Here is a 25,361-nt window from a genome sequence, read left to right as displayed (position 1 = left end):
AGTCATTATCACAGTGTCATATGACTATTGTATCACTGCTGTCATGTCTCTTCTTTTGACTCAGAAGAAGATATTTTGAGGATTGTTGGTGTTGAAACAACACTGGACCCCATTTAAACAACAACAACAACAAAAAAACAGACATTTCTCAAAATATATATTTTTTTTTTTTCACAGAATAAAGGAGATGTAAATTTGTGCATGACCTATCCCTTTAACATTCACATTTTATCAAATAATATTTGCATTACATTTGTATTTATTTGCTTAACAGGCTCCACTACCAAAGGCAGTTAAGACAAATATATATACAAGAACTATACAGCAAATATTGTGTGATTGCACTTCCTGAATGTGTTTCCAGCAGCTGTCGCTCTGATCCGACTCATTCCCCTTCACTACAGTTCAATGTTTGTCTGAGACACACCCTTATAGTTTAGTGACAATGACTTTCCTCATCATGTAATCCAGCGAGTTAAGTTGCTGGATCTATAAAATCTGTATGCAGTTCTACAGATCTTTATTGCCTCTTCATCTAATTTATTAACAACTCACAGAAAGAAGACCAAAAACAAAAAAAGATGCTTCGATCTGAAAAAAACAAAAAAACTCTCTCTGATCACCGGAAAAGTCTTCAGGATCTAAAAAAATCTTTTAAAGAAAGTGAAGGTAAGGGAAGAAATATGTGATTTGATTTAATTTTGCAGTTCATATACACAACTCAGTTTCATATGATAATGTGTATATATAATCAGTCTATCTTTTTGTCTATCTCCTGCTTCCATATTTGTATTTAGAATAATATCCATCTGTTACATCCGATTTACAAACTAGTAAAAAATCGTAAAAAACAAACAAAGTTCAGTACGACATTATTGTTCAAGTCTAAGGCTTTAGTTAGTACATTCAAATAATGCTATGTGTTTCTTTCGAGCGCACATTGACTTGACCTGCCAGTGAATGCAATAGATCTAACAAGGATAGAAAGAAAGCTGTTCCGCCTACAGGAATTACGTCAGAAGGGCATAACCAGAACTTCATCTGCTTGAACTACTTTCCTAAAATTAGTCCCACCATTAAAATATTAAATTAGAAAACTTTACAGCTCATATATGGAAATATTTATATTAGTGCTAAAATGAACACAAATATAAGCTGCACATTTCTGGAAAGTTCACTATCCACTCTTAGAAAGGATGTGTTAAAACTGATTCAAACTGTGTTAAATTCTTACACATCAATGTGTGAGGTTTGGGACAACACTTTTTGTGTTAATTTTTACACATTCACACAATTTGTCAGGAATGGTAAACCAGAAGTGTAGTCAAGATCAAATCCTCCAAGATCAAGACAAAGACCATTTAAGACGGAAGCTAATGCGATAATTGAATATGTTAGTGATGATTGAGCATTAATGATGAACAGCTGCTTTTAACAAGCAGAATTACTGAAGGAAAGAGGAACCAGAACAGAAAAAAGAGAAGAGAAGAGAATGAGCAGAAACAAAACAACTAAAACAAACTTACAGCATGCCCTACCAGACGTGAAGGGCATGACGTGACAAAAGCATTTAAATGGATTTAAAAGGGATATTGTCTACACTGAATGTGGCACGACATGACATTCCTGAAGGTAAACCGATGTCCCATTCTATTTCTGACATAGTGTGCCACTAGGAGGGCCCTTAGGAAGCATTGGCTAACTAGTGAGGCTCGGGCTATGAAGTAAGAGCCTCAGCAGAAACAGTCCGGACCACTATTAGGGGCGCAAGACAGTCAAGTCAAGTCAAGTCAAGTTTATTTATATAGCGCTTTTCACAACATAGGTTGTATCAAAGCAGCTTCACAGTAATAAATTAAAACAATACATCAATGTTTGTTTCTAATGGAACGTCCATGTTTGGTAATGCTGATCAATAGTATCGTTGATTGATTAGTTAAATTAAATATCCAAATATCCCCAACTGAGCAAGCCAAAGGCAACAGTGGCAAGGAACCGAAAAACTCCATCAGGTGACCTAATGGAGAAAAAAAAACCTTGGGAGAACCCGGGATCAGTCGGGGGCCAGTTCTCCTCTGGCGTTTATGAACTAGAGGCCGGATTTAACTGTAAGATTAAAAGTATTATATGAATGCCTGGCTGAAGAGATGCGTCTTTAATCTAGTTTTAAACTGGGAGAGCGAGTCTGAGCAACGAACAGTATCCGGAAGACTATTCCAGAGTTTTGGAGCTAAATGTGAAAATGCTCTCCCTCCTTTGGTGGATCTGGATATCCTAGGTATGACCAAAAGCCTCGAATTTAGTGATCTTAAAGAGCGCGATGGATTATAGGGCGATAGAAGATCCGTTAAATAGACTGGAGCTAAGCCGTTTAGGGCTTTATAAGTCAGTAGCAATACCTTGTAATTAATACGGGACTTTATAGGTAACCAATGTAGTGATGATAAAATTGGTGTTATATGATCATATTTTCTTGATCTAGTTAGAACTCTAGCGGCGGCATTTTGGACTAACTGTAGCTTGTTTATTGAGGATGCAGGACAACCAGCTAATAAAGCATTACAGTAATCTAGTCTCGAGGTCATGAATGCATGAACTAACTTTTCTGCGTCAGAAACTGATTGCATATTACGTAGCTTAGCAATGTTTCTAAGGTGGAAAAAGGCTGTTTTTGTAACATATGAAATATGATTTTCAAAAGACAGGTTGCAGTCAAGTATAACACCCAGGTCTTTTACTGTAGAGGATGAAGTAACAGGACATCCTACTATGTTAAAGTTGTATTGTGAGAGGTTTTGTGGGTGGTTTTTTGAACCGATAAGTATTACCTCTGTCTTATCTGGATTTAATAAAAGAAAATTGCGCGTCATCCAATCTTTTATATCTTTAACACACTCTGTCAATTTGGATAATTTAGCGTTTTCATCTGGCCGTGATGAAATATAGATTTGAGTGTCATCAGCATAACAATGGAAACTAATTCCATGTTTCCTTATAATATTTCCAAGTGGCAGCATATATATTGAGAATAATAGAGGGCCTAACACAGATCCTTGCGGCACTCCATAGTTTACTGGAGTTATGATCGATTTTTCTCCATTTAAATAGACAAAATGGTATCGGTCAGATAAATACGATCTAAACCAGCTTAATGCTTGTCCTTGAACACCAGTATAATTTTGTAGTCGATCTAAGAGTATTGTATGATCTATAGTATCGAACGCAGCACTAAGATCAAGTAAAACTAATATTGAGATATAGCCTTGGTCAGAAGCTAAAAGTAAATCATTTGTGATTTTAACGAGCGCAGTTTCAGTGCTATGATGCGGCCTGAACCCAGACTGAAACTTTTCATAGGTGTCATTTTCTTGCAAGAAGGAGCCCAGTTGAGCGGACACAACTTTTTCTAGTATTTTAGACATAAAAGGTAGATTTGAAATGGGTCTATAATTTGCTAGATCATGTGGATCTAATTGTGGTTTCTTAATGAGAGGTTTTATAACTGCCAGTTTAAATGTTCTTGGAACATAACCTAAAGATAAAGACGAGTTAATAATATTGAGGAGAGACTCTTCCACTACAGGTAACACTTCTTTCAATAGTTTAGTTGGTATAGGATCTAGTAAACATGTTGTTGTTTTAGAGGAAGTGATAAGTTTATTTAACTCTTTTTGTTCTATAGTTGTAAAGCACTGTAATTGTTCTTGCGGGGTGATAGTTGAGGCTGAGTTATAAGACGCGATTGAGGATTGAACGTTTACAATTGTGGTTCTGATGTTTTCTATTTTCTCAGTGAAGAACTTCATGAAATCATTACTACTAAACTCTAACGGAATATTTTGTTCAGGAGACATCTGTTTATTTGTTAGTCTAGCCACGGTGTTAAATAAGAACCTAGGATTGTTATGGTTGTTTTCTATTAGTTTGCGGAGATGCTCAGCTCTGGCCTCTTTTAGGGCCTTTTTATAACGTGACATACTGTCTTTCCACGCGATTCTAAAGACCTCTAAGTTAGTTTTTTTCCATTTACGCTCTAAATTACGGGTTTCTCTCTTTAGAACATGCGTAGTATTGTTGTACCATGGTGCTTTACTTTTCTCTCTGACCTTTATTAGTCTAATGGGTGCAACAATATCCAATTTTCCAGAGAGAATGGTGCTCATAATGCTAGTTAATTCCTCAAGTTCATCTGTTTGTTTGGGTTCAGGCAGCAGCTGAGACAGATCCGATAAGCTATTTGAAAAATTATCTATGGTGGATGGAAGGATTGTTCTACCTAATCGATAACGCGGCGCAGCATGATATATTACAGGGGTACGTAATATGCAAGTTACTATGTAATGGTCAGTGACATCGTCACTTTGTGGAATGATATCTATATCGGTTGGATCGGTTCCATGTGATATAATTAAATCGAGTGTATGATTAAAACGATGAGTTGGTCCGGTAACGTTTTGCTTGACCCCAAAGGAGTTTAATAAATCTGTAAACGCAGCCCCTAGCGCATCATTTGAATTATCTATGTGGATATTAAAGTCTCCAACAATTAATGCTTTATCGAAATTAACTAATAGGTTTGAGAGAAAATCTGCAAACTCTTTTAGGAAATCAGCGTAAGGCCCAGGCGGTCTATATACGGTAGCCAAGGCTAGAGATAATAGGGATGTTTTTCTAACATCTAAGAGCGTAACATTTAGTACAAGTACTTCAAACGAAATAAACTTATAGCCCGTTTTCTGAGTAACATTGAGAATATCTCTATAGATTGTTGCAACACCGCCGCCACGACCAATCAGACGGGGTTCGTGCTTATAGGAGTATCCTGATGGAGTAGACTCATTTAGACCGAAATAATCATTTGGTTTAAGCCAGGTTTCAGTAAGGCAAAGTACATCGAAGCTATTATCTGTGACTATTTCATTTACAATAACTGCCTTAGGTGTGAGTGATCTAATGTTTAGAAGACCTAGCTTTAGAAATTGTTTTTGATTACTAATAGCAACATTCTCTGGTTTAATAACAATTAGATTTTTTCTAGATCCTGCAGTAGATTTATTATTTGATCTCACTAAACGAGGAATAGACACAGTTTCTATGCAATGTTCAACACTATTTATATCAGTTAAATTGGTGCAGCAGAGACTATGATTTGGACTTTTGGTTACTAGTCAAAAGGTATTTAACATTTTGGAGATGTTATCTGACAGAAGATCCGATCCGAATCTGCTTGGGTGTAAGCCATCAGCACGGTAAAGCCTAGGACGCTCCCAAAACAGATTCCAATTATTTACAAAGAGCAGTTTCTGCTCACTGCACCATGACATTAACCATTCATTTAGCGCGAATAATCTACTAAACTTTTCATGACCTAGTCGGTACGTGGGAAGCGGTCCTGACACAATGATCGTTATATCAGGCGATGTGCTGCGTACCGTATCGATCAGATTCCTGAAGTCTTTCTTCAGAACCTCCGTCTGGCGCAGCCTGATGTCGTTCACTCCTGCGTGCAAGACAACAGTTCCGACGCGCTCGTTCAGGATCTCGGGAACGCGAGCGGCGATTTCAGAAACACGAGCACCAGGAAAGCAGTGACTATGCACCTTATTTTTATTTAACGTAGCGTGTACATGTCGAACGATGGAATCGCCGATGATCACAGCATCGCGTTCTGTTTCGCGAAGAGGGGAGAAGCGGTTTTGTGTGGATATCTCGAAAACCGGGAGGGTCGGAGACAGTTTTCTTGGTCTAGACCTGACTCGCGTCTTCCGCTGCGGAAATATCCAGGCTTCGTGGTGGCATGTTGGAGCCGGAGTGAACGAGACCATGGCTGATCGCGACCTCGGCGCGCGGGACCGATGCTGAGTAACGCACGGAGTAGACGAGGTCAGAGTCAGCGGGTTAGTAACGTTAATCACTGATTTGTGTGCATCGGCGCGTGACGTTTCAAGAGCCAAACGCCGGTCTATCAGCTCGGCTTGTCTCACTAAAAGGTCGTGGATCTGTTTCTCAACAGCTTCCAGCTCGGACTGCACCGCGTGCAGCTCAAATGTGTCTTCACCTGCACCAAAAGGTAGACTACTTACATCTGATATATTCGCCATTTTAACAGATGGACAGTACGTTAAGTTAGCAACGACGCTACCAGTGATGCTATCAATATTAATACTAATTTATGGCTTAAGTCTTGGATATAATCCGTCTTTTTAGTGGTACGGGTGTAGAGTAGACGCACGATAGGCGAAAAAATGTTTGTTTGTAAATGAATGCGGAGAAGACGCGTTCAGCCGTGATCCACGGACGTAACCTATAAGAGTATCCAGCGTTGGATCACTAGGCTTGAGACGCGTCTGCTCAACAGTCCGCGTTGTAACTATGAGGTGAGGAAAAGTAGAAAATGTTCGTTGTAAGTGAGTTTAAAGAGAAATCAAGAATTATAAATCAATCGATGGAGCTCCAAAGACAACAACGTGTTCAGACGCGACACATGCCCGACGCAGTCAAGCGGACAAGATCCATGCCTGAAAGGCAGGGACGTCCAAGTTATTAAACATAGTAAAGGTAAATGGCGAAGACCAGCCGGCTGCCGAACAAATATCCCCAATGGAGACTCTGCTGGACCAAGCCTAGGAGGAGACCATCCCCCTAGTGGAGTGGGCCCTCACTCCAATGAGGCATTCAGAGCACACTAAGCCAAGGCCAGGGCTATAGCATCAACTATCCAGCATGATAATCTCTGCTTCGTAACTGGCAGCCCTTTAGAGCGGCTCCGAAGCACACAAAGAGCTACTCTGACTTCCGACACTGGCTAGAGTTCTCCACATAAGTCCTGAGGGCCCGGACCGGGCAAAGTAAGTTAGCACTTACGGCGTCTTGTAGATGGCACTCTGGCCTCCACTATAGTGTTGGCTACCCTTACAGGGAGCTGCAAAGGCTCCCGTCGAGATACCACAGATGTAGGCTCCACAACTCAGGTTGGGGATGCCAAAGGGACCCTCTCGCTTGAGAGAGAAGGTCTCTCCTCAGCGGAATCAGCCACAGAGCTGTCAACGACGATTGGTTTCACCAGAGTGGAGCCACCAGGAGTGCTGAAGATCTGGTCTCTCTGCTACATCTGATGACCTGAGGAAGCAGGGAGATTGGGCATTTTGGAGAAAATGTTCCCTAGAGAAAAATGATGGGCAATGAGAGTTGGCTTCTGAGGCGAAGAGGTCTACCTCTGTCCTCTCAAAGATCTCCCAGATTATCTGAACTGTTTGGGGGTAGAGTCTCCATTTTCCTGGAGACACTCTGGCCCAGGCCTTGGTTCAGCCTGCCTGGCACGTTCACAACCCTCAGAGAACCCAGGGCACACTTTGCCCACAGGAGGAGGCGTCTCACTATTTTGTAAAGAGATCATGAGCTAAGGCCACCCTGATGATTTACGAAGGCCACCATTGTCAAGTTGTCCAAACGGATGAGGACATGGTGCCCTTCTTGGGCTGGCAGGAAGGTTTTGAGGGCCAAGAAAACTGCCATCATTTTGAGGCTGTTGATATGCAGATGTTGCACCAGGCTGGACCAGGAGCCGAACTCCCCTACCAGAGTTGGAAGCGTCATGACAATCTTCCTTATGGAGGTCAGTCCTAATTGAAGGCCTGTCTGATATAGGCGAGGGTCCTTCCAATGCACTACAGCAGTGACACAATGACAATCCACCTTCTGGCGCAAATGTCCCTGATGGCAAGTGTTGGACGGAACTCAGGCTTTTATCTAGCACTGTAGGGGCCACAAGTGGAGCAGGCCCAATGGTACCACAGAGGAGGTGGCTGCCATCAGGCCCAGCAAGCTCTGGAAAGCTTTGAGGGGAAGGAAAACACCTACTTTGAAAGACACCACTCGCCGCTGAATACTCAGCAAGCTTTCCATCTTGAGCCAGGCCCGCATCTGATCCAAGTCGATAACTGCCCCCAGGAAGGCTATTCATCTGCTGGGGAGAAACTCTTAACGGAGTAGATTCTGAGCCCAATAATCTCCAGGTAACTGAGGAGCAGCGACCTGTGAGCACAGAGCTTGCGCTTAGACTGGGCTAACACTAGCCAGCCATCGAGGTAGTTCATGACGCAGATTCCCTTCAGATTCTCAGAGAGGAGAGAACCGTGTCCATGCACTTGATAAAAGTGTGTGGAGTCAGAGACAGCCCGAATGGGAGGACTGTTTACTTGTAAGCCACCTCCTCGAATGTGAATCTCAAGAATGGTCTGTGATGAGAGGCTATCTGGATATGAAAGCAACTTTCAGATCCCCGATAAGAACCTTGGGCAAGAGTCTCCTGGGCAAATCTGCGAGAGCATCTGCTTCAAAGTCAACAACCTGAATGGCCGCCTCATTAATGCGTGATTCAGGAGCCTAAGGTCGAGGATGGACCGGAGCCCACCATCTTACTTTGGAATGAGGAAATAGTGGCTGAAAAAGCCTGACTTGCTGTTCTCTGGTGGGACAATTTGACGGCGCCTCTCGTCGGCAGGCACTGCACTTTGGAGCGGAGAAGATGAGCGTCTTTGTCCTGAACTTAAGTGTGAACCACACACCTGAAGCAATTATCCCTGTTTTATAGTCTGCAGAATCCAGCCTGGCATGCCCGGGATGGCTTCCCGTGCCTGAAACAGGGGGTAGAAAGGGGTCTGAATCTTCCAGACAGCAGTTCGCTGCACAGAGACAAGGAACTGACGACAGCATTGTTGCGAACAGTAGAAGTGCTCTTTATAGCCAGTGGGTCCACTATCACAGGTGTAGTTTACTTGGGCGTGTACAATGGGTGTGGGATGGGCCGAGCTTTTACAGTTGGAACAGTGCCTCCAATGCCAAGAGCTGAATGGGGGGTTGGAAGGCAAATGCGAGACTTCTTCGAGGGTGGTCCAACCTCATGCACCACCAAACTACTTACTTACCAAACTGGAAGTCACTAGCAGTTCTTGTGTTTCTCTTTCCTTTAGTGATTCTGCTTGTTACCAGCAGGTGTTTATCACTAATTCTCAATCATCACTTAATTAATCACTGAATTATCTCATTAACTCTAACTCTGATTCAGAGTTACTTTAACACTCTTTAGAGTGGGACCAAATGTTAATTTAACTCTGGGGATTCTGATGTGTAGATGCATGTACACACAATCTTCCACTGACTGGGGTTTTTAAAGGGAGTTTTGTGCAGGTTCTGGCGTGCGCATGGTTTTATAAAACTGAAAATTTCTAGGATAAAATCTATGGAACGTTTTATACATGAGGCACAACACAAAGATGTTTAAATGCGTAATATTACCACATTGTGGGTGTTTGTGGTTACACAGATTGTGTTGGATTTAAAATTGCACATAACTATGTGTAAAACAACTGAATTCTTCAAACACAGTATTATTTTATATTGACCAAAAATGTGTAAACTAGAGTGCTACTCATATTATGTGTGATTTTTCTACACATTTCTTCTAAGAGTGTAAATGCATTGCTGAAATGTTTTCTTGCATTTACAAACCAGCAAACAAAATTATTTAAAACATATATTTTACACTGAGATCATAAAAAGTCATGCTTTTCCAGAGCCTGAGAAACAACAGTTATGGGAGATTATTAATGATGAATTGCAAGATATATTGAAGACATACTCCTTAGACTTCTCAAAAGAACAAATGAAGGTAAACTAACTACTCATTTAACATTTCTGCTTATGTCATTTCACTTCTCACTTCCCTGAAGGAACATACATGTTTTTAGCAGTGCTGCCGATATGTATTAAATGTGGATTGTAATTATGGGCTTTCGCACCGGGTAGTTCTAGGAACTTAGTTATACTGTGTAGGCACTAGCCACCAGGGTTGTTCCCTGAGAAGTCGTGTTGACGACAGGTGACGTCGGAGTAAGATGGCGATGTACTTTCTCTTAATTAATTACACAAAAATACAGCAAGGTTCTTAAACTCTACTTATATAAAATGAAGAACAAGCAAAGTGCATTAGGTGTGTTTTGATTTTTTATGTTTTTAATTAATTTATGAAGCCAATGTAAACTTTATTGTTACATATTATAATGCTATATTATAATGCTATATATTGTGTAGGCAATTGACTTACTTCGCTGTAAATATAAAAGCCTGACAATATCACTTCTAAAAATATTGTTGTATTCCACCATGTTGTTCACTGACTCTCTGACACTGACCCCAACTCATAAAGAGTTCCTAGAAGTAAAATCATTCCTAGTTCCTGCAGTGCAAACATGCCAAAAACCGGCATCTTCCGCCAATAATTCTAGGAACTATGAAAAGGTTCCTCTGGTGCGAAAGCCCCTAATATCTTCCACATCGCCTCACATAATGTCCATGTGTAAAATATTCTCCTACTCCGTGGACATAAGCATGAATGTACTTTAGATTTCTAAAGTTAGAAGGCATCTTTCATAGAGAAATTGCTCAAATCTGTGCTTTACTTATCTATTCTTGCTATTGTAGATTTTCAACGACCCCATTCATGGTCACATTGCGCTGCACCCCCTGCTGGTGAAGATCACAGATACACCTCAGTTTCAGAGACTCCGTCACATCAAACAACTCGGAGGAACATATCTGGTGTATCCGGGAGCTTCTCACAATCGCTTCGAACACTCTCTTGGGTAAGATATAAAGAGATATAAAAACATATTAATTCACCCTACAATGAAAATTAAGTCATACATTATCACCAACGTTGGTGTTGTTCTAATGCCATTTGATCTTCTTTCTTTTATGGACCACAAAAGGAGAATCTTTTTTAAAAATGTCCCACTCGCGCTCATATAATGGCAGTGAATAGTAACCAGAATCAAGCTTTAAAAAAAAAAAAAAATACAAAAGTATCACAGAATAATCCCATTCCAAGTGTTCTGGGGTTAATATATGAAATTGAATGTATTATTTAACAAAAATCCTTACCTTGGCCATTGTTCACGAGACTCTATTAGCGCCACAGTTCACGCCGTCTCATCCAGAAAAACACAATTTGTTATAAATCAAGATTAATAAATACATGACATTAAATGCAATGCCTGGAAACTACTTTCTTCACCGACTTGAATATCTCTGGATATCTCCATTTGTGTGACAGTCAGAATGATAGTAAACAGATGTGAACATGATAACGTCTTGTTGCGATGAACACAACGGATATATTCCCCTCAGTTGAAGAAGATACATGGATTCTATTCCATGTCTCATATTTATTAATCATGATTTCTCACAACTTGTGTGTTTTTCTTGGTGAGAGATGTGAACTGCGGCATTAATAGACTCTCATGACTGCGCAGTTGAGTAGCGAAGACAAACGGCCAACCTCAGGATTTTCCTTTAATAATACATTAAATTTAATATCATATTTTATATTATCTTTAAATAATTATATTTTGATCATTGATAATTTGATAATTAAAATTGTATAGATTAATTATAATATTTCAATAATTTGACTATACATTCGCACGTTCATGGTTCTCTAATGTTGGTAACGGTCACATTGCATGCAAGTAAAGCAATTAACATCTTTGAAAAAGTTACTAGATTGTGGTTTTGGTCAAGAAGTGTGTGTGTGTGTGTGTGTGTGTGTGTGTGTGTGTGTGTGTGTGTGTGTCTGTGTGTGTTAGAGTGGCGTATTTAGCAGGTTGTCTGGTCAAGATTCTTAATGACAATCAGCCAGAGCTCAAAATCACCAGACAGGATTTCCTGTGTGTTCAGATCGCTGGACTGTGTCATGACTTGGGTGAGTACTGATGCTTATGGATATATAAAACACCTGCAACTTTTATAATGAAATCTTCATCTCATGATTGTGTTCATTTTAAACATTTTCTAAAAGTATTGTTCATTACTTTGTGTATTTATTTGTGAGGAAAAAGTTATTTTAAAAATGGATTTGTAAGTAGATTAAAAATCACATCCAAGAGAATCATATTTACACGGTGTAATATATTACACTTTTGTCTGTATTAATTTTAATTATAATTTTTTTTTAGGTCATGGTCCATTTTCCCATGTATTTGATGGCCTGGTTATTCCTAAAGCCAAAAAGATTAAACAAATAAGAGGTAAGTTTCAGAGTGAAATGAGATCTAATAAGAAAGATCTGTGGACATGCAAATTTCTCATTTATGACATTGGGGAAAAACTTTTATGTGTGCATGTCTGGTAAATGAACCTGAAAGAGTTTAGTTATGTGCAAAATATGACTTACAAACCATCTGAGACCTGCTTCTTATTCTTAGGCTTGCCTGATGACATCCCTGAGAAGTGGAAGGTGAGAATGAACACATTGTTCATGCACACAATGCAGTTGAGCTCTGTAATATATGTATTTATGATTTCATCGGTCTTTGTGTCTTTACTGTAGCATGAGCAGATGTCAGTGCTGATGTTTGATGACATTGTGAAGAGTCTGAAGACTGAGAATGAGAATGTGTTGAAGGAGCACGGACTGGATGATAAAGACGTCACCTTCATTAAAGAGTTAATCGAAGGGGCAAAAGATTCAGTTGCTGAAGTACGTGCTGTTACTCTAGCTGTGTTAATAAAACTGAGTAACTTAAACATAGTGGAAAATGTTGAAGTGAAACAGCCTTTGCTTTTATTTTCAGTGGCCATATGAGGGCAGAGATGAAGACAAATCCTTCCTGTATGAGATTGTGGCAAACAAACAGAACGGCATTGATGTGGACAAATGGGACTATTTTGCACGGTATAAAACCATATTCATAATTTAGCTTTGTTTTAATCTCTTGTAGGTTGTATAGGTCAGTTTAAAATAAAGGCAACTGAGAACTATTGCAAACAGAGCCAAGCTGACATTTAATATTTATCATTGTATCTTTTTTTATACTTATTTCTCAGAGACTGTCATCACCTCGGCATTCGAAACAGTTTTGACCATCATCGTCTGCTGAAGTTCGCTCGAGTGTGTGAAATAAACAGGAGAAATCACATCTGCTTCAGAGACAAGGTACATGATACTACCCAAGTTTCATAATATATTTTTTTGTTCAGCTATCTGTTTAAAAATGTGGCAGTTTGTTTCTTTGGACAAATCTAAAAAAGTGACTAAATTAAAAGATAAAAAGCTGTTGAATGTGAACACTGCATTATGGGAACTGGATCTGTGACTCTGGTGTTTTTATGTCTAACAGGAGGCAGATAATGTTTATGACATGTTTCGTACTCGATACACTCTCCATCGCCAAGCCTACCAGCACAAGATCTGCAACATCATTGAAGAGATGTGAGTCTCTCTGTTTGCAGTGAATATGTCCCGTTGTACACAATTTAACATCCTTTGCTCATGCTTTTTCTTCTTTACATGACATTACACAAATTCAGCATTTGACCTTTGACTGCATTTATTTATTTTTTTGTCAAAAGTTTAATAAAAATTAAATTTCCCTTTCGAGGGAACTCGTGCTGTGTCACGCCCCAGCGTGATTGGAGTGATTTAGTAATATGGCACATAGTCTACACTAACTCATATGTATGTGTTATAGGTTTGCAGAAGTGCTCGTACTAACTGATCGTGATCTTCATAAAGAGAAACCTGAAGATATGCTGAAGATTTCTGAAGCCATAAAGACAGCAGAGGAATACAGCAAACTCACAGGTCAGCTGAAATCTAAAAAATTGTCCCACTTTTCTCTGAGTGAGTCTGCTGCTAAGTGGCACGTCTGGTTTTGGGAAATTATACTCAAAAGAACTGAAACAAATCATTTCAAATAACAAGACTGCACTTCAGATAAATGAACCATAATATCTCCATCATTCTCCATTTTTAACTGTAAGGGAAATAATATAAAGGTCTCAAGAAAGTCATTCTTGTACACTATTTTAGCTAAAATAATGAATCTGTTGTCAGATGGGATCTTTGAGCAGATCTCGTCCTCCAATGCTGATAATCTAAAGAAATCCAGAAACATCCTGGACAAGATCGTCAGGAGAAAACTGCCAAAGTTTGTGGGAGAAGCTCGTCTGACTGAGAAAAACAAGACAAAGGTCAGAAAAGAAAAATACATTGGTTTAGTGACTGATATTGCCCATATTTAATGACTACACAACTTAATCTAGACAGTATTTACCGTACAGCACTTGATTAACCCTTTCAAATCTGAAAATTCAGGAACAGCTGACAGAAACATGGAAAGCTGCAGTGCAGAAGTACAAACCCACTGACCCGACTGTTTCTCTGAACGCTGAAGAATTACCAGTTTATGTAAGTTATGTAGTTATTCAGTACTTAAACTAAATCAAATCAAATCAAATCAAGTATATTTGTATAGCGCTTTTCACAATACAGATTGTATCAAAGCAGCTTCACAGTATTAAAATAAAATAATACAACAAAGTTTGTTTCTAGTGGAATTTATTAATTGATAGAATAAAATTAAATATCCACAAAATATCCCCAACTGAGCAAGCCAAAGGCAACAGTGGCAAGGAACCGAAAAACTCCATCAAATGACCTAATGGTGTCCTAAAACTCATCAGGTGACCTAATGGAGAAAAAAAAACTTGGGAGAACCCAGGCTCAGTCGGGGGCCAGTTCTCCTCTGGCATTTATGAACTAGAGGCCGGATTGTAGTTTGAAACTGTAAGATTAACAATATTATATGAATGCCTGGCTGAAAAGATGCGTCTTTAATCTAGTTTTAAACTGGGAGAGTGAGTCCGAGCAACGAACAGTATCAGGAAGGCTATTCCAGAGTTTTGGAGCCAAATGTGAAAATGCTCTCCCTCCTTCGGTTGATCTGGATATCCTAGGTATGACCAAAAGCCTTGAATTTATTGATCTTAAAGTGCGCGATGGATTATAGGGTGATAGAAGATCCGTTAAATAGACTGGAGCTAAGCCGTTTAGGGCGTTATAAGTCAGTAGCAATACCTTATAATTAATACGGAACTTTATAGGTAGCCAATGTAGTGATGATAAAATCGTTGTTATATGATCATATTTTCTTGATCTAGTAGGAACTCTAGCAGCTGCATTTTGGACTAACTGTAGCTTGTTTATTGAGGATGCAGGACAACCGGCTAATAAAGCATTACAGTAATCTAGTCTCGAGGTCATGAATGCATGAACTAACTTTTCTGCATCAGAAACTGATAGCATATTACGTAGCTTAGCAATGTTTCTAAGGTGGAAAAAGGCTGTTTTTGTAACATACGAAATATGATTTTCAAAAGACAGGTTACAATCGAGTATAACACCCAGGTCTTTTACTGTAGAGGATAAAGTAACAGGACATCCTACGATGTCAAAGTTGTATTGTGAGAGGTTCTGTGGGCGTTTTTTTGAACCGATAAGTATTACCTCTGTCTTGTCTGGATTTAATAAAAGAAAATTACGCGTCATCCAATCTTTTATATCTTTAACACACTCTGTCAATTTGGATAATTTAGCGTTTTCATCCGGCCGTGATGAAATATATATTTGAGTGTCATCAGCATAACAATGGAAACTAATTCCATGTTTCCTTAAAATATTTCCAAGTGGTATCATATATATTGAGAATAACAGAGGGCCCAACACAGATCCCTGCGGCACTCCATAGTTTACTGGAGTTATGATCGATTTTTCTCCATTTAAATAAACAAAATGGTAGCGGTCAGATAAATACGATCTAAACCAGCTTAATGCTTGTCCTTGAACACCAGTATAATTTTGTAGTCGATCTAAGAGTATTGTGTGATCTATAGTATTGAACGCAGCACTTAGATCGAGTAAAACTAGTATTGAGATGCAGCCTTGGTCAGAAGCTAAGAGTAAATCATTTGTGATTTTAACGAGCGCAGTTTCAGTGCTATGATGCGGTCTTAATCCTGACTGAAACTTTTCATAGATATCATTTTCTTGCAAGAAAGAGCCCAGTTGAGTGGACACAACTTTTTCTAGTATTTTAGACATAAAAGGTAGATTTGAAATGGGTCTATAATTTGCTAGATTATTATGATCTAATTGTGGTTTCTTAATGAGAGGTTTTATAACTGCCAGTTAATTGATGTTCCAAATGTTCTTGGAACATGACCCAAAGATAAAGACGAGTTAATAATATTGAGGAGAGGCTCTTCCACTACAGGTAACACTTCCTTCAGTAGTTTAGTTGGTATAGGATCTAATAAACATGTTGTTGTTTTAGATGAAGTGATAAGTTTATTTAACTCTTTTTGTTCTATAGTCGTAAAGCACTGTAATTGTTCTTGCGGGGGGATAATTGAGGCTGAATTATAAGGTGCGATTGAGGATTGAACGTTTACAATTGTGGTTCTGATGTTTTCTATTTTCTCAGTGAAGAAGTTCATGAAATCATTACTACTAAACTGTAACGGGATATTTTGTTCGGGTGACGTCTGTTTATTTGTTAGTCTAGCCACGGTGTTAAATAAAAACCTAGGATTGTTTTGGTTGTTTTCTATTAGTTTGCGGAGGTGCTCAGCCCTGGCCGCTTTTAGGGCCTTTTTATAATGTGACGTACTGTCTTTCCACGCGATTCTAAAGACCTCTAAATTAGTTTGTTTCCATTTACGCTCTAAATTACGGGTTTCTCTCTTTAGAACACGCGTAGTATTATTGTACCATTGTGCTTTAATTTTCTCTCTGACCTTTTTTAATCTAATGGGTGCAACAACATCCAATGTTCTAGAGAGAATGGTGCTCATAGTGCTAGTTAGTTCTTCTAGTTCATCTGTTTGTTTGGGTTCAGGCAGCAGCTGAGACAGATTAGATAAGCAATTTGAGAAATTATCCATGGTGGATGGAAGGATTCTTCTGCCTGGTCAATAACACGGCGCCGCATGACATATAATAATAATAATAATAATAATAAGTTTATTTTATATAGCGCCTTTCTCAAACCCAAGGTCGCTTTACATAGTAGGAAGGCAAGGAAACACAACAACAACAACCAAAACAATACAACAAGACAAGTTATCTGTATGAAGCTATGAGTTAGGTGTGGAGAAGTGATCGTTAAACAAAAAGGTCTTGAGATGTGCTTTAAAGAAGGGAAGAGAAGGACAGTCATGAAGAGGTTGTGGGAGGCGGTTCCAGAGTTTGGGGGCCAAGGCACTGAAGGACCTGCCACCCAGGGTGGAGAGTCTGGAGCGGGGGATAGCCAAGAGATTTTGGTCAGAGGATCTGAGTGAGCGGGAAGGAGTGTAAGGGATCAGGAGGTCACGGATGTAGGGGGGAGCAAGGTTGTGGAGTGCTTTGAAGGTGAGTAGTAACACTTTGTATTTGATCCGGGACGGAACCGGTAGCCAGTGGAGTTGGTGGAGAATAGGAGTGATATGTGCTTATCGTCTGGTATGTGTGAGGAGCCTGGCTGCTGAGTTTTGAATATATTGTAGCCTTTGAAGTGATTTAGCAGGGAGACCAAGGAAAAGTGAGTTGCAGTAGTCTAGACGGGACATAATAAAGGAGTTAACCAAAATCTGAGCATCACTAACAGAGAGGAAGGGTTGGAGGCGAGCAATGTTGCGGAGGTGAAAGAAGGCAGTCTTTATGAGTGATTTGATATGAGGATCAAAGCTAAGGGAGGAGTCAAGCAGAATGCCAAGGTTTTTAACAACAGTACGTAATATGCAAGTTACCAAGTGATGGTCAGTGACATCATCACTTTGTGGAATGATATCTATATCGGTTGGATCGGTTCCATATGATATAATTAAATCGAGTGTGTGATTAAGACGATGAGTTGGTCCGGTGACGTTTTGCTTGACCCCAAAGGAGTTTAATAAATCTGTAAACGCAGCCCCTAACGCATCATTTGAATTATCTACGTGTATGTTAAAATCTCCAACAATTAATGCTTTATCTACATTGACCAATAGATCTGAGAGAAAATCTGCAAACTCTTTTAGGAAATCAGCGTAAGGCCCAGGCGGTCTATATACGGTAGCCAAGGCTAGAGATAATATGGATTTTTTTCTAACATCTAAGAGCGTAACATTTAGTACAAGTATTTCAAACGAAATAAACTTATAACCCGTTTTCTGAGTAACATTAAGAATATCTCTTTAGACGGCTGCAACACCGCCGCCACGACCAATCAGACAGGGTTCGTGCTTATAGGAGTATCCTGATGGAGTAGACTCATTTAGACTGAAATAATCATTAGGTTTAAGCCAAGTTTCAGTAAGGCAAAGTACATCAAAGCTATTATCTGTGACTATTTCATTTACAATAACTGCCTTAGGTGTGAGTGATCTAATGTTTAGAAGACCTAGCTTTAGAAATTGTTTTTGATTACTAATAGCAACATTTTCTGGTTTAATAACAATTAGATTTTTTCTAGATCCTGCAGTAGATTTATTATTTGATCTCACTAAACGAGGAATAGACACAGTTTCTATGCAATGTTCTACACTATTTATATCAGTTAATTTGGTGCAGCAGAGACTATGATTTGGACTTTTGGTTACTAGTCAAAAGGTATTTAACATTTTGGAGATGTTATCTGACAGAAGATCCGATCCGAATCTGCTTGGGTGTAAGCCATCAGCACGGTAAAGCCTAGGACGCTCCCAAAACAGATTCCAATTATTTACAAAGAGCAGTTTCTGCTCATTGCACCATGATATTAACCATTCATTTAGCGCGAATAATCTACTAAACTTTTCATGACCTAGTTGGTACGTGGGAAGCGGTCCTGACACAATGATCGTTGTATCAGGCGATGTGCTGCGTACAGTATCGATCAGATTCCTGAAGTCTTTCTTCAGAACCTCTGTCTATCGCAGCCTGATGTCGGCCCCTCCCGCGTGCAGAACCACAGTTCCGACGCGCTCGTTCAGAATCTCGGGAACGTGAGCAGCGATTTCAGAAACACGAGCACCAGGAAAGCAGTGACTATGCACCTTACTTTTATTTAACGTAGCGTGTACGTGTCGAACGATGGAATCACCGATGATCACAGCATCGCGTTCTGTTTCGCGAAGAGGGGAGAAGCGGTTTTGTGTGGATATCTCGAAAACCGGGAGGGTCGGAGAGAGTTTTCTTGGTCTAGACCTGACTCGCGTCTTCCGCTGCGGAAATATCCAGGCTTCGTGGTGGCATGTTGGAGCCGGCGTAAACGAGACCATAGCTGATCGCGGCCTCGACGCTCGTGACCGATGCTGAGTAACGCACGGAGTAGACGAGGTCGGAGTCAGCGGGTTAGTAACGTTGATCACTGATTTGTGTGCATCGGCGCGTGATGTTTCAAGAGCTAACCGCCGATCTATCAGCTCGGCCTGTCTCACTAAAAGGTCGTGGATCTGTTTCTCAACAGCTTCCAGCTCAGACTGCACCGCGTGTAGCTCAAATGTGTCCTCACCTGCACCAAAAGGTAGACTACTTACATCTGATATATTCGCCATTTTAACAGATGGACAGTAAGTTAAGTTAGCAACGACACTACCAGTGATGCTATCAATATTAATACTAATTTATGGCTTAAGTCTTGGATATAATCCGTCTTTTTAGTGGTACGGGTGTGGAGTAGACGCACGATAGGCGAAAAAAAATGTTTGTTTATAAATGAGTGCGGAGAAGACGCGTTCAGCCGTGATCCACGGACGTAACCTATAAGAGTATCCAGCATTGGATCACTAGATGGAAAGTGATTAAGATGTAGGTTTTGCTCTGAAATAAAACACTCAACTGTTTAGTTTATTCTTCCCTCACATCTGCCTTCATATCTTCACAAACTAATCACTTCATCTCTTACTCAGGTGGTTGATCTGGATCACGGCATGAAGGACAAAAACCCCATTGAATCTGTCTATTTCTACAGCAAGAGGAATCCCAACCAAGCTTCAACAGTTAAAGAATATCAGGTACTCATGATGACACTCAAACTGTTTTATTCCAGATCATTGCAGATTTTTTTTTTTTTTCCTAATGGGTGCCATTTACTACATGATCAAATATCTTTATAAAACTGTGATTTTTGTCTTTTGTTGACAGTTGTCCAGTTTCCTGCCAAAGAAGTTTAACGAAGAGCTTGTCAGAGTTTATTACAGTAGAACTGATGATCAGACAGCTGAAGATAAGATGGAGGAGAAGAAGAAGGTGGAAGAGGCTGAGAAGTGCTTTCAGATCTGGTGTTCAGAACATTTTGGACTCCCCTAGGCAGCTGAATTATTGACAGATAATTCTTCTCTGAGACTAAAACAAAAACATTTTACTCAAAAAAAAAAAAAAAAAAAAAAAAAAAACACAACAACAACAGGAGTATATCAAGAGGTGCACATAGGTCATAAAAGCAAAGCAGTAAAGTGTAAAACATTTGTTTTCAGTTAAGGTATGAAATAATGGAATAATTTACTGCCAGACACTTTAATTTTTTTACTTAGTCTAATCAGGGACAGCCACTGCAAATTCATTAAATATTGATTATTTAAGTGGATAATCAGGGATGGTGTTGTTATGATATAAAGGATTGAAAGTGTAGGACTGATGAATGTGGAGAACAGCAAGCACTTCATCTATTTAACAATTCAACAATCGTTTTCACACACAATTGTGATTACAGGGGCACATTTAAGACTTGTTTTCTCGTGGCTCCTTGCACAAATATGTTATGACCTCAAAACACTTTATAACATCCCAGCTAACAGACTTTTGTTATAAGAAAGTTCTCCAAATATTCAGTGTTGGTTCTCGGAACGTGAAAAATGTCCAGTTTTTGTTTATGTTATGTAAACGTGTTTTAAAAGATATAATGTTCCTCAAACGTTCTTTCAACTTAATTTTGATTTAAAATTCAACATTATAGGAACGTTGATTTCTAACATTCCAAGAACATAAAAATGTCCAGTTTCCTTAATGTTACTAGAATGTTATTGAAAGGTTAGTGTGATGTTCCTGAAACATTCTTTCAATCATCTTTCGAAAGAGTAATAAGAACACAAACTACAACTTTATTCAGCCTTAGATGAACTGAAGATAAAAGACATGAACTCTGAAGATCTGATTAAACAACTCCACAAACAGCATTACCAGCTTCACTTATTACTAACCAGACTTTATTTCTGTCACACGTCTACAGAAGTTCTTATTGAGAATTAACAGAGGTTTAGATGTTGATGTCTTATTGAAAATGTTTAGTTTGAGGTCACCATCATGGAGATCAGTGTTTGCTTTAGTTGGGCTCTTCACCCTTGACTTTCTTTAAGTTGTTTTTTTCTCTCCAACTCACTGTGTGCTCATATTATGGCCAAAATGTCAGGCTCCGACATCATTAAACAACTCCACAAACAGCATTACCAGCTTCATTTATTACTAACCAGACTTTGTTTCTGTCATATGTGTGGAAAAGCTCTTATTGAGATTAACAGAGGTTTAGATATTGATGATTTACTGAAATAGTATTGTGTTATGTCACCATTATGGTGATCAGTATGTGCTTTAGTTGGACAGTTTGACTTGATGTTGTAATGTTTTTCTCTGGCTGCTGGAACTGATTGTTATGGCAAAAACAGTAAGAGAAAATATGATCAGATGATGTCAGCTACTTGATGATGATGATGATGATGATGATGATGATGATAATTTTATAATAGTTATGTAATTCACTGATCAGCTTCTAGATCATAATTTGTGTTATTAATTTCATATAATTGATTATAGCAATATTTCTGCTGCAATATATCTGACCATGTTTAAATTAGAAAATCTGTATAATGATAAAATACCCATTTTTATCTCCTATCACTTAGACACACTCAAACCTCAAGAAGCAAAACTCCTACAAAACTCATCAGTGGCTCCCAAAATGCATTACGGCATGAAGCATATCATCGTTATTGAGATTCACACGCTGATTTTCTCATTTAAACATGGTTAGATATCATGCTGTAGAAGCAGTACTTAAATCAATTATATGAAATTAATAACACATGATGGTCTAGAAACTGATCAGTGTATTGCATAATGATTATATCTTTGTCATCATATTTAAGAGAAGCAGCCAGAGAAAATCTAACAGTAGACAATCAAGAGTCAAACTGACCAACTGAATTAAACACTGATGATCATAATGGTGACACCAAACCAAACTATTAATTTCAATAAATCATCAACATCTAAACCTCTGTTAATCTCAATAAGAACTTTTCCACACACATGACAGAAATAAATCTGGTTAGTAATAAGTGAAGCTGGTAATGCTGTTTGTAGAGTTGTTTATTGAAGTTGGAGCCTGACATCTGATATTTACACGTCAACACAATTTTCATTTTCCACCAAAATGTGACGCCTGAGCGATGTTGGAGTCCAGGAGCATTGATCATTGATCAGCGGTTTGCAGAAGCAGTAATGGCATCGAGCAATTTTTGCAGGTTGTGCAAAAAAAAAAAAAAACATGAAAGTGAGTGGTATTTACACCCACTCGAGCGATTTCATGAAAGTGAGTGGTATTTACACCCACTCGAGTGATTTGTTTGCTAAGCTAAAGAAGCCGTTGAGCATCGTTGAGAGGTTAAAAGGAATTGGATTGGATTAAACCCACCAATAGTGCACCAGGTGGATAAGCCAGTTTGTTATTGATCCCCGCTAATTTGTAACTGAAGCAGGATAGAAGAATGAACATCTTTTATGAAGACCCTGGCACCCTGACACCATTGGGGTTGTCCAGACAGTTTTAGGATTTTTTTGTGGAGTTATGATATTTATTTAATACCCTTTCCCTATCCTTAGTTAAGATAAGATTATGCACTTAAGAAATCCTAGGTCCTAACTGAAATTGCCATGGTTACCAAACAGATAAAATATGAATCTAAAGTTAGGGTCTTTCTGTAATGCGTTCCCTGGGGAATAACTAGGAGATATAACCACATAAACATCAACACAAAACAATACAGAACAATGAACAAACTGAAACTTAAGTCTTAAATACATGAGGACACAAAGGAACTGAGGAGCTGATTAACGAGGAGACTAATATAATGTCATCATACCAATTAACACATGGGACAATGTGGGTCAAAGGAAAACCAGCAATTGAACAATAACTCAGACAAAACATAACATAACTCTGAAAAACCTGTGAACGTGAACATATCTAAACCAGTACCTATTATTCTTGTAGATAATGAACGTCTAAACAGTAAAGTGAATATTGTTTGTGACTGTTTACAATAATTGTGTGCAAATACCAGACACTTGCAACGCTAGGGAATCTACAGCAGCAAATAAGATAACTGTGGTTGATCCTATTAAAAAATCCACTTTTTGCATGTTAAAACCCCAAGCTTGTTAATGTTTCTTTCTTGCCCTTTATATTTTTCAAAGCACTAATCAGGTCGCTGTTCTCTGCAGTTTTATAAGTTGATGTTTTTTTTTTTTTTTTTTTGCTGTACATTGTGGCATTTTTATTAGGGATTGAGCATTTGAGATTTAGCTCTTAAAATGATTCCCTCATCAATGCCCTGAATACTGAACAAGGGAGTTTCCAACCAGCAAGTCTGGGAAATATTCTGATCTCAACATTATGAATTCACATTATGGTCTCTGTAGCAAAAGTTCATAAAGAAAAACCCTGCATATTTTTTTATTTTTTTTTATTGAAAACAAAGGCGAGCCCCATGCTTAAGTACATTTCCTATTGTGTCAAAGACGGTTCTTCACCTTTACTCAAATATCTAAAGCACATTATCAAAACTTTCTGACACACCCTCACATTTTACTGACAAGAAGCTTCCTGATAGCACGCTGTAATGTAGTGGGTTGAGTCTGTGACTCTATAAAATCTCTACGCAGTTCTACAGATGCTCATTATCATCATCCTCTTTTGCAACAACAAAGAAGACAACAGGTCATTGAGGGAACGTGAGAATGTCTGAAGATACAACAGATGTTGAGGACATTCTTTCAGGTAATGTTTTCACTTGATGAAATTTACACTTTTTTATTTCTATTTACAAATGACATTTTAGCAAAACATAAGAATGTAATAAATGGTTACCTATTAAATTATAAATATTTATTGTAAGTTTTCAATTCACAATCTGTATAACCCAGTTTGAAGACCAGGGCTAGTAAACTTTTTTGTCCCATTATTCCCTAGTTAAAGTTATATTTCACCCAATAATGAAAATTCTGTCATCAATTTTTCACCCTCAAGTTGTTCCAAACATCTATAAATTTCTTTGATTTGCTAAGCACAAAGAAAGATTTTTTAAAGAATGTTTGAAACCAAACAGTTTTGGGGCACCATTGACTTCTGTAAGCTCGCGCTCGATCGGCCCAAAACCGGCATCTGACCAGTGCAGAAGGTCTCTAAGTGTTACTGTCTTTTTTCGATGCAAAGTATTTTTTTGATTAAATGCAATACATTTGAATACGTAGTATCTCGTTATTGTCACGATCCACACAGGGAAACAGAGAGATCCAATTTGCAGTGAGTAATATTTATTTGAGGGTAATCCAAATCAATGGTCAAGTCCAGGCATAGGTCAAATTCCAAATAGAGCAATCCAAAACACAAGACAAGAACAGGCAAGAACAGGACACTGAAGTGGCGTGATAAATGCAAGGACTCCGTGACACATACTAAAACAGACAGGGTATAAATACACAGGGAAATAACAATGCTAATGGGGAACAGGCTGAGTGCAATGATCAGTGATAAGGGGCAGCTGAGTGCAATGAAAAGACAAGGATCATGGGGGATGTAGTTCAAGAGTGTGATGGACACCGTGGGGAAGGAGGACATCTAGTGGTGACCCAAGGAACATAAACCAGACACTGTGACATAACCCCCCCTCTACGGAGCGGCTACCAGACGCTCCAAGACCCACAAACACAAACAAAACCAGAGTCAAGGAGGGAGGTGGAACGGTGGAGGATCAGGGGGTGGGATGGGGGGCCAGGTCCATGGAGGGGAACAGGAACAGGGGGTGATAGCTTAGCCGGCGGCCAGGACGAAGCAGACAGCTCATCGGGCGGCCCAGGCGAAGCAGACGACCACTCGGGCGGCCACGGCGGTGAAGACCCCTCGGGCGGCCAGGGCGGAGACTTTTCCTCGGGCGGCCAGGGCAGGGACGACCCCTCGGGCGGCCAGGGCGGAGACGACCCCTCGGGCGGCCAGGGCGGAGACGACCCCTCGGGCGGCCAGGGCGGAGACGACCCCTCGGGCGGCCAGGGCGGAGACGACCCCTCGGGCGGCCAGGGCGGAGACGACCCCTCGGGCGGCCAGGGCGGAAACTTTCCCTCGGGCGGCCACGGCGGAGAACTTCCCTCGGGCGGCCACGGCGGTGAAGACCCCTCGGGCGGCCACGGCGGAGAACTTCCCTCGGGCGGCCAGGGCGGAGACTTTCCCTCGGGCGGCCAGGGCGGAGACTCT

General features: G+C 39.6%; 1 protein-coding gene across 1 annotated transcript; it reads left to right on the top strand.

Moving 5' to 3' along the window:
• Positions 1–561: 561 nt before the first annotated feature.
• On the top strand, positions 562–20,146 carry LOC308688886 (deoxynucleoside triphosphate triphosphohydrolase SAMHD1-like; the record flags this gene model as incomplete). Its single annotated transcript, XM_081362323.1, has 15 exons — positions 562–669; positions 9,576–9,670; positions 10,483–10,643; positions 11,646–11,761; positions 12,015–12,086; positions 12,264–12,295; positions 12,389–12,538; positions 12,633–12,733; positions 12,886–12,994; positions 13,179–13,270; positions 13,530–13,642; positions 13,895–14,031; positions 14,156–14,248; positions 19,747–19,851; positions 19,982–20,146. The coding sequence occupies exons 1-15, from the start codon at positions 582–584 to the stop codon at positions 20,144–20,146; spliced, it is 1,629 nt and encodes a 542-aa protein (XP_081218449.1). The 5' UTR covers positions 562–581.
• Between the last annotated feature and the right edge of the window lie 5,215 nt (positions 20,147–25,361).

Source organism: Scardinius erythrophthalmus (genome assembly GCF_964197995.2).
Source record: "Scardinius erythrophthalmus genome assembly, chromosome: 3".
NCBI lineage: Eukaryota > Metazoa > Chordata > Actinopteri > Cypriniformes > Leuciscidae > Scardinius > Scardinius erythrophthalmus.
The sequence above is the reverse complement of the archived record's forward strand: the minus strand, read 5'-3'. Positions and strand labels throughout refer to the sequence as shown.